This window comes from Syngnathus leptorhynchus, chromosome 16 (genome assembly GCF_054491065.1).
Source record: "Syngnathus leptorhynchus isolate UIUO chromosome 16, UIUO_Slep, whole genome shotgun sequence".
Taxonomy (NCBI): domain Eukaryota; kingdom Metazoa; phylum Chordata; class Actinopteri; order Syngnathiformes; family Syngnathidae; genus Syngnathus; species Syngnathus leptorhynchus.
In genome coordinates this window covers 1,821,959-1,832,053 of record NC_141210.1, presented here as the reverse complement: position 1 = coordinate 1,832,053, position 10,095 = coordinate 1,821,959, and the positions used below count along the sequence as shown (strand labels likewise).

Genomic DNA, 10,095 nt, shown 5'->3' with positions numbered 1-10,095 from the left:
CACATGAGTTACATTCAAAAAAATGCACGCCATTTTATTTTGTAAGTGTTGATAATAAACTAGATAACATTTAATAAAGTGCGTGTGCGGGAAAGAAGCCTTCTCCTGGGGGTGTTTGTGCTCGTAAGAGACAAAAAAAAAAAAAAGAATGACAAAAGCATAAGAGGAATGAGGGCAGAGAGAGAGTGCAAGAGACATGAAAGAAATGATGGGTGAGCAAGAATCAGGCATAATGGACGTCAAAAAAGAAGTAGGACACCAAGAGAAATCTAGCCTGTCTTGATACTTGCCTTCTTGCTTTACAATGTTCCAAAAGTAAGTTTAGTGGTGTTGGTCTCATTGAACAGCAAATTTAAGCGATTGAATTTTAGTGTACAGGTATACTGAAATAATTATGTACAACCAAATGAAAACAAGTTTTCTGGAAGGCATTTTATTTGAAAACATTGTTACAGTTCAGAAGTCCTTTCCATAAAGAGCTAGCGGAGCAAAGTGCATCTCCAACCAGTAACAGCTCAAATGCTGAACTTCCACACACGTTTTCTTCTTAAACACATTTCCACATCATTTCAGGTTGTTGTTGGTTTTTTTTCTCCGTGAGATGTGATACAAAAGCTCAATCTAGAACTTTAAAGTCTTTAAAGTGTGTGTTGTTATATTCTTTAGCAAAGAAAATGGACCGAGGTGACTCGGGTGAGTGATTTTGGAAAAAACGACTAGACGATCCTTTCTACAGGTTCTGACTCACATGTTGGTGCTCATTCTTGTTTGACTGTTGGCTGGTGTCAGTTCACCCTGACTTCCTTCTCTGGGTGGAGACTGAAGAAGGGGGGAAAGGGCACAACAGATATGTTGTGTATATAAAATGTTACAGGCGTGCCAGTTAAGGGTTTTTCATGATGGTGACAGAAACAAATGATTATTCTCTATTGGTTATCAATGGGAACTTGAGCAAACATAAGTACCGCTGCATACCACTAGAGGGAGACAGCATGCCACAAAAAAAAGTCTAGGATCCAGTTTGGTCCCAACTAAAGATGAGAGAAGTTGCTTCGTGGAAATGCCACGACAAATAAAAGAAGAGGTTTTCTTATACCTTGACATGGATTTGATTGCGAAGCACAGCCGCTCTGAGGATCATGGCTTTGGCTCGTCTCTGGAACTCTTTGCCCATATGGAGCGACTTCTCAAAAGTTGTGCTTCTCTGGTCCACATCCCTCGCATACAGAATCTATGATGAACATGTTGAGCTGATCAGATGCTAAGCATTTGATTGAAGTCATAGATTTTAGCACCTTGCTATGGGAGTCAATGCGTGCATTAATGAGCCCCTCCAGGATAAGTTGAGTGAGTTCATCTTCGAGGGCTGCCACTGTAGTATTGAAGGCCTGAGCCATCTTTGTCATGTCTGCTGAAACGTAGGGGCTGAAATACTGAAAACAGAAGCAAACCCCCCCCCAAAAAATGGATACAAATAGGACATTACAGGAAAAGAATGCAAATAGATCAATTTGTGAATAGCAAAATACCAAAAAGTCGAGGCTCAGTGCAAGAATAATTTTTAGGCTTGAAGCCCAGAACAAATGTATTGCCAATATCCATTTTTTACTTTATTATTTTGAAATCAAATATGCAATCCTATACTGCACGGTGCTTCGCCTTACCTGGATAAGAGCTCTGTTTCTGATTTGGCTGTACAGTGTCCGGACATGTGGAGCCAAGTACATGTCCAACAGAAGATTATCCTGAAGGTACAAACCACAATCGTTCATCCCAAAAACAATCATTCCTGTACAGCATTCATTCTTTCTTTCTTTATTTATTTATACCTTCATTTCATCCAGTAGCTTAAGACAGGACGCGTATTTGGATTCATAGAACTTGAAGATGATGTCACGAATTTGAGGTTCTAATTCTAGAAATAACTTAAAAGAGCTTGGGACAAAAAGATATTGTCATTGAAGCGTTCTATTTAAATCAACGACAAATCTAATACCTGCTCGAGATGACGTTGCGTTGGAGCTCCTGTCTGTCAAATGTAGCCAGAGCGCATAAACCTCCGTAGACCGCTACATTACTGGGTGACAAAAGCTGAAGAGACATCTGTACATTAATACATTCATTTTTATGCAAGCTAAATAATATAGTTGAAGCCGTCCCTGACTCACCTCTGGACAGTCACAGTGGTCAAAGGAAGCCTGCAGGAAGCACTTGGCAGCTGGTTTGTATTTTCGAGACGCCAATTCCGCCAGGCCTCGAATGCAAACAGTGGTTACAAATAATTCACCCCCTCGACTTTGATCGATTTTCATCGAGTGAGAATCTAAACGATGGTAATGTTTTCTTACCTGCAGCACACTTTAATTTGGTAAGAACTGCTTGATTTTGGCTATCTCGCTCTCCTCGTTGCTGCGTGAAGAGCAAACGTATTTGTTTGTTGAACTCTACCCGCCTGTTATTAATAGCCCGTATCTACTGCTACTAAAAAAATTGTAGAGATGGCGTCCAAGTTGCTGCCGCTTCGAGGCATCATCACACATTTTAGTTTAGTTGAATCGAGCAATGCCAAGTTCAATAACGGCTCGATAAAGCAAGTGCCAACAGCTTCGAGCACAATTCCAAAGTGACCTTCTCACCTCTGCAATCTCAGGTGTGGATTCTGCCTTGTTGACATAGCTCAGTACATGGGACCAGTTCTGGAGATAAACACTAACCTGTGTGGAGGGGGGGAAGGAAAAAACAAAAATAGCAACTCATTACCTGGCATCTTTTCTTAGCCACTGAAAACAAATGGAGAGACTGAAAGTTGGGTGTGTGATTTGCTTTACCTTGATTACATTCAGACACATGTTAATGACATGTTTAGCACTGGTGCAGTAGTCCCTAGCTCGAGAGTAGCACTTGAGGGCGTTACTGAGGTCACCACAGTCCAGGTAATGATCCCCCAAGTCATCATGTCCTCTCCTACAAAAGACGTCCACAAAACGAGGATTATTTTGCCAACCTGACCCGCATCTTTGAAAGAATTTAAATGTCCAACTAGAACACTGCAAAGGTATTGATGAATACAAATCCTTAGACTTCATACCTAATGCTCTCTTTAATTGAGTTCCCCTTGTAATTCTTTAGATCAGTGTCCAGTTTCTCCAATTTAAGCAGAGCCTTCTTCCTGGTGGACTCTGCCCATGCTGAATCCAAAGGAGGAGGGACAACCCCACCTTCGGGAGCTACTTCTGGTACACCTGGGACTTCTCTAAAGGCAAAAACAGAAAACAATTTTTCATTTCATATTTTTCTTACTGTAGCTTTATTGGTATCTTTTACAATTTTGCCACACACAATGGTGGATTATGCTGCCATAGACGCAATAGAAAATCAGAACACAGCAATAGAAATATTCATTCCAAAACTAAAATAATGTAATTGCAAAGTTTTCTCAAGAGCACTATAGTACCGTGAGGCATCAGACAGCTTGCGGTGGACCTCTTCATAAGTGTCAACGTTGAAAGTCCTTTGGACAAAAGTCAGAGCCATCTTCAAGGATTCCACTCTGAGCTGCGGGCAATGCTCCGCGATGAACTGGAGTCTCTCGATACGCATTAGTCCACTATAACTGGTCGCGTACTGTTCTAGATCCTAAAAGAAAGAAAAAAGCAAGAGACCTGAAATAACTAGACAGAGTTACTCTATTAACAGGTTAAGTAAATGCTTTTGCATTCACTTTTCATCACTTCAAAACACGTACCAGTGTTGGGTTCTCCACAATGTAGTTGATGTCTGGCGCATTCTGCTGGTCCTCTTGGGGATCTGCATCAATCTGCATGGGTTCCACAGCCCCCTATAAGGAATGCATGAAGCATTGACCTTATTTATTTTTTTTCAATGTTTTTGTAGTATGAGTATTACATCAAGAAATAGCAACCACAAACGTGTCATTACTGGCTATCGTATGCTACAATGCATACATGTAAACAAGTTGTTCCTCTATTAATGCAACGTGATGTCTAAATTCAATTCAATTGAAATATGACTACTTGTGTAAGAGTCAGCTGCTTGCACTTGTTTTGCCATTACATGGTGTTATTTCATCCAAATATACAACAATACAGTCTTTCAATTGTGTTTGTTAGCCATCGGAGGCCTTGTTTAAGCTAACCGTTTCAAACGTAATTAAAAAGCTGTTTATTTAAAATGCCATTGTAAGGTTGTTTTTATTCTATTTATAAGTAGTTGTATTATGTCTGTGAGTGAGTTTCTTTGGTTAAATCAAGCGAACTGAGCATTTAAAATCCACAATTAGGTCGTTTATTCGTAGCCGTTCATAAAGAGGACTACAGACACTTTTGAAATGATTTTGAACCAAAAACATAGAGTTGTGTCATTTCATTTAATTCTTGCTATCATAATGCAAGTCAGTGTTTGCGAATTACAGTTAGTTGGTCAAGTTCTCTATCTTAACAGAGCTAGCTAGCTAATGCGTTGAGTTTCGTAGATAACATCAGTTTACCGATTCCATATATGGCCATGTAAACAGCAACACACTTACCTGAAAGTTAAAAACCTGCACAGGCAAAGGCATATTTGACGTGTATGCCTTTTTGACCCGATTAACAATATGGCTATAGTGCGCAGATCAATCCCGCAGCGGTGCTACTGCTAATCTGTGTTGCTCTTCAGATTCGGCCGGTAGAATGAGCCTTACTACGGATCGCGAGAAGGCGTAGTTTCACGCGAACATACGGCAAGGTCAAGATAATCGAAATATTATCTCAAAATAACTATAATAATAGTTTGCGCCATTTGGAACACAATTATAAAGCGAAGGCTGTTTTTATTTTAATCAAATAGCTTTTGCTTTTGGAGATTATAGATTTTCAAACGAACCGCCAATAGGCTGCTGTCTATATTGCTATATTTAATAATAATAATAATAATATTTAAAAAAAAAAAAAGAAAAACAATCTCCGGTCCCTGCATTTCTGTTTAGTATTGACAGTTTTTTTTTTTTAATGCAGCCCACTTGATAAGCAGCAAACTTTGTGTGCCACTAGAGGCCACTAAGGCTGTTTGCTTCCAAACGAGCGTGTACATTCTTGCATCATCATCTGCAGCACATGCAACTGAGGTGGCCCTGTCATATAAAAATCTCCAGGACCTCCAGTTCCATCTCTTGTTGCTGGTGGTTGCTGTTTGGGAGCATATAACTCCTACTCTGGCGTCCCTTAGCTGTCTCTCTGGGTTTTTTTTTCCCCCCTATATTTGAAATAATTACAATAAATCCCATGCAGACTGTTAAATCCCTCCGTAATAGCCTGTGAATGCTGACTGTGCACTTGAAACTATCTCTTACGTCACACTGTGCAATCCTATCTGCTCCAGCTTTAACCATATAAGCTGTCAATGGTTCACTTCTCACGCTGGTGAGCACCGCAGATAATGAAGAATGCCACGTAGAAGAATACATCAAATGATGTGTGCTTCGGGTGATTTATCACGAGCTACAAAAAAAAAAAGATCCGTCCGTGACTAATGAGTCCACTGCGCAAGAGTAGCGCGCACCCACGGAACGCAACGCGCACCTCGTCCATTTGTCATCAAGCTGCGGTGTCCGTGGATACAGCGCGGTATAGTGTTTCATTTAGACTATATTTTTTTATTTCGGACCAGAAAGGGAAACCATTAGCTTTCTCAGCTTCATGGGCGAAGAAGACAAGAATCTGTTGGACCGACCTCAACGCGCAACAAACGAAGTGAAGGCAGAAAACGTCACGTATGTGGAGGCAGAACGTCAGAGGAGATATGCGGATCTGTTCCAGCAACTGGACTTGAATAGAGATGGCAAGGTTGACATTAGTGAACTGAGAATTGGACTAGCTGCTCGTGGTTTACACCAAGGAGAAGCTGAGGAGGTGAGTCCCATCTGACCGACTGCTGGAACAAGCTTGTGTGCATACTCAGCAGTTAATCATGCGCAATCGTCTTCATCAATTAGCCCATTCATTTTAATATGAACCCCTCCTGCGCCATTATTTCTTAATTTCAGGGTGTCAAATAAATAATAATGATATTAACATTCAAGAACAAATATCAAATATGACAATCTCAGTGAAAGTGAAAAACTGTAAGAAACTCGTGCTCAAAAATGTCAAAGCAATTGAAAATTAAAAAGAAAACACAATTGTCTCTAATTTTACCTCAAAATAATCCATTTCAAAAGAACGCTAGTTTTTGTTATATGGCCAATCAACATTGCATGAAAGATGGTTGTTTTCTATATGTTTTGCTTTGCTTGCAATTTTGACATGATGGACAGGAACACTCCTACCTGAGCTTCAGTGGTGAAGGTTTGTGTGTCTCTAAGAGTCTTTATAAAGCCCATTAAGATAACTAAAATAAACACTGGAGCCAGTCCTGAAAGTGGCAAGCAAATAGCAAAGTTTTTGCATTCTATCTTCCTTTTTTCCTCTTTCTCCTTTTGCTGTTCAAGAGAGGAGAAAATAAGGTTTCCACCAGGTAAGTTGAACTTTTACGAAAGGACAATGTCTTCCTCTCTCCTCCTCACTACACCGATATGTGTTGCACTCATTCCCATGTGACCACTTTGCTGTCTGTATGGCCACCATACCTTGTGTACACATTACACTGGGAATGTTCTGTGCCGGAAACTTTATATTCTCATCTTTCCAACCTCAGTTCCTGATCGCTTCCAATCTTCACCCACAGATCGTCCTGGAGAGTGACATCAATCATGACGGCTTGCTGGATTTTCAAGAGTTCTCGGAGTATCTCCGGGCTCACGAGAAGAGGCTATGGCTCATGTTCCACAAACTGGATCGAAACAATGATGGTATTGACCTATGAAATACACACACACACGTCTTTATTCTCCAGCTGTCTATTTTAGCACTTACTAAAATTAACCGACTGTTAGTAAACAGACTTGGTTGCTCAGCTTCAATGGGCTTCGCACATTCACACTTGGTATATTACACAGATGCATTTTGACAAAAATGACATCACAATTTTCAGGTCACAACTAATCACTAATCAATTGTGTGTGTTTTTTTTGTTTGTTTTTTTAGGTAAAATCGATGTGGGAGAGATCCAGCACTTACTGCAGAAGCTTGGAGTTGAGGTCACCAAGGAACAAGCCTCCAGAATACTGCAGAGGTAAAACAAAAGTTTTTTTTTTTTTTTAAATCGTGTGCAATTCTATCTTTTATAAAGTGAAAGAATCGCTGCCCAAGTACAAGAATCACTGGCATCATTATTGAATATTATTAGTAGTCATGGTGCAGAAAGTTGTTTTTAATGAACAACTTTGTCAATTTCCCAGTATGGACAGGGATGGCACCATGACCATTGACTGGAAAGAATGGCGAGATTACTTCTTGTTCAATCCTTTCCACAACATGGAGGACATTGTCCACTACTGGAAGCACTCCCATGTGAGTAAATCAATTCCTGTGTTGAAAAAATCATCTGACTGTGGTATGTGGCAAAATCTTTTCTTCTGTGTAATCTCTGCTGTGCTTGCATAGTAGTAGCAGTGTACTGTACCAACAATTAATGATGAAATTCATTAATCTCAAAACTATTGGAAGATGTTTGACATTGGGGAACATTTGACGGTGCCAGATGAGTTCTCAGAGAAGGAACGGCGATCCGGTCTGGTATGGAGGCAATTGGTTGCGGGAGCAATGGCAGGTGCTGTGTCCAGGACAGGAACTGCTCCTTTGGATCGATTGAAAGTTTTCCTACAGGTGAGTCCTTTCGTGTCCTACCGTGTGTTTTTGTTCTCAGGCTTGTGGCTAGTGTAGCGATCCTCGTGTAAAAAAAAAAAAAAAAAAGAACTCATTCACTGCCATTGACGACTATAGACGACAAACCTCCATTTGAACTAAGATGGCACTGAACGAGTTCATAAGTTTTCTAACGGTCATTCTACCTAAATGAGTACAAATATGTATCTTGAGGTCTTGTTGGTGTTCTCCAGAGAATAAATAGGATAATCAGTGCAGTATCAACATTCAGGAGGGACTCGATTCTCAAATTTAGCACAGGATATAATAAGACTCCTGGCCTGGTTTGTGTTTGTGTATCAAGGTACACGGTTCTGTGTCTCATGGGAAAAATCTGTGGTCGGGGCTAAGAGGGATGATCCAAGAAGGAGGTGTCTTTGCACTCTGGAGGGGAAACGGCATCAATGTCCTCAAGATTGCCCCAGAATCCGCCATTAAATTTATGGCCTATGAACAGGTCAGTGTTAAAAATCTTTCATGGGGGAATTTTGACACAAATGAGTATTTTGTCCATCATTTCAATCTTATATCTGCGCGTGTTGTCTTTTTATTTGGTCTTTCTTTTTCTTTAGATCAAGTGGTTGATTCGTGGCAGCAAAGAGGGGGGAAGTTTAAGAGTACAAGAAAGATTTCTCGCTGGCTCTTTGGCAGGAGCTACTGCCCAGACGATCATCTACCCCATGGAGGTCAAAACTGTGAAACTTTTAATAGTAATAGTAAATGACCGATACTTTTTTGGATTCTGTTGGTGTTTACATTTGTTTCTATCCGGTAGGTGCTTAAAACTCGTCTCACGTTAAGGACAACAGGGCAATATTCAGGGATGGCTGACTGTGCCAGACAGATCCTGAGGAGGGAAGGACTTGGGGCTTTCTACAGGGGCTACCTGCCAAATACAATTGGTATCATCCCCTATGCCGGCATCGACTTGGCTGTGTATGAGGTTAGAGGCGGAGTCATCACAAGGTCCAACCTCTAAAGTCAAATGTGAAAATATTCACAAGCATTTGAAACTTGGAATTATTGTAAAAAGAGAAATGGGACAAAAAAATTGGAAAGTCTAAGAAAAGTTGTTGGATTTTTTTAACTTTGGAGGTTCTACTGTAATTTCACATTCGACTGCTCATTTGTCTTCCTCGGTGATGATGTTAAACTTTTTTTTTTTCTTTCTTCAGACTCTTAAGAACACCTGGCTTCAGAAGTACTCTCGCGACTCGGCAGGTCCAGGTGTTTTGGTCCTTCTGGGCTGCGGTACTGTTTCCAGCACCTGCGGGCAGCTAGCGTCATATCCGCTTGCTCTCATTCGGACACGAATGCAGGCGCAAGGTGAGACCTTGATGAAGTGATAAAATGACAAGTGAGACAGACGCTGACGGCTACGGTTGCGCTTCTTTCAGCCGGCACGGAGGGTAAACCAAAACTGACCATGGTGGGCCAGTTTAAATACATCATATCCAACGAAGGTGTGTCTGGTCTGTATCGAGGCATCACACCCAATTTTCTCAAAGTCATTCCTGCTGTTAGCATCTCCTATGTGGTGTATGAGCACATGAAGAAATTCCTTGGGGTGGGATACTAAATGACCAAGAATGCCCACACTGAAAAAAGATAAAGAACACAGACTCATCGTATAATACAAAGGAGGGGAGAGAAAGGATTTTTCTCTCATTGAAATTACACAGCAAAAAAAATGAATGCATGTTTTGTGGATTTTCATTCTTCAATTTATAACCCAAAGTGTAAAAAGTAGTTTTTGTTTGTTTTGTTTTGCATTTCTGCTCCTGGCTACATAATCCCTCCCCAAAAAGGAATTAGCATGATATCAGGGGAGAGTATTTAAAGAATGTACATCATGCAGGTTTTTATTTGCCATTGAAAAGTATAGTCTATAAATTTTGAGCTTTACTGCTGAGTGATGCAAGTTTGATATTTTTCAAATCATGAAAAGTCAGTCAGATGCTTTTCTCCATGTTTTCAGTTGCTCTTACCTTTTGTACTACCTTGTAACTTGACAGCTTTTTATGTATTATGAAATGTTTGCAGACATAACCTTTCATCTCAAATCAATCTAGTTTGATTTGTATAATATAGTTCTTTACTATCATACAGATATATTTTTAATATTTTAATCTTTGCAATGAAGATTTGCAAACGACTTGAAATGACGAATGCTTGTGTCGAATAGGGCCTTTCACACACGACTGTGTAAAGCATGAATGCACGTTATGGTTGTTATGCTTGAACACAACGCAGTTCCATTGCATGTAAATTGATTGAATACCTTAAAAGTAAT

General features: G+C 40.2%; 2 protein-coding genes across 2 annotated transcripts; one reads left to right on the top strand and one right to left on the bottom strand.

Moving 5' to 3' along the window:
• Positions 1–407: 407 nt before the first annotated feature.
• gps1 (G protein pathway suppressor 1) lies at positions 408–4,709 on the bottom strand. The gene is made up of 14 exons (XM_085934839.1): positions 4,547–4,709; positions 3,746–3,838; positions 3,455–3,636; positions 3,089–3,253; positions 2,829–2,964; positions 2,637–2,714; positions 2,349–2,409; positions 2,169–2,254; positions 1,997–2,091; positions 1,830–1,935; positions 1,665–1,745; positions 1,296–1,433; positions 1,097–1,231; positions 408–819 (listed from the first exon to the last, which is right to left on the bottom strand). Exons 1-14 carry the CDS (start codon positions 4,577–4,579, stop codon positions 745–747), a joined length of 1,464 nt encoding a protein of 487 aa, XP_085790965.1. The 5' UTR covers positions 4,580–4,709; the 3' UTR covers positions 408–744.
• A 987-nt stretch (positions 4,710–5,696) lies between these two features.
• On the top strand, positions 5,697–9,524 carry slc25a23b (solute carrier family 25 member 23b). The gene is made up of 10 exons (XM_085933909.1): positions 5,697–5,909; positions 6,724–6,847; positions 7,083–7,170; positions 7,337–7,448; positions 7,605–7,763; positions 8,107–8,259; positions 8,375–8,488; positions 8,578–8,745; positions 8,978–9,128; positions 9,200–9,524. Exons 1-10 carry the CDS (start codon positions 5,697–5,699, stop codon positions 9,379–9,381), a joined length of 1,464 nt encoding a protein of 487 aa, XP_085790035.1. The 3' UTR covers positions 9,382–9,524.
• The last annotated feature ends 571 nt before the right edge of the window (positions 9,525–10,095 follow it).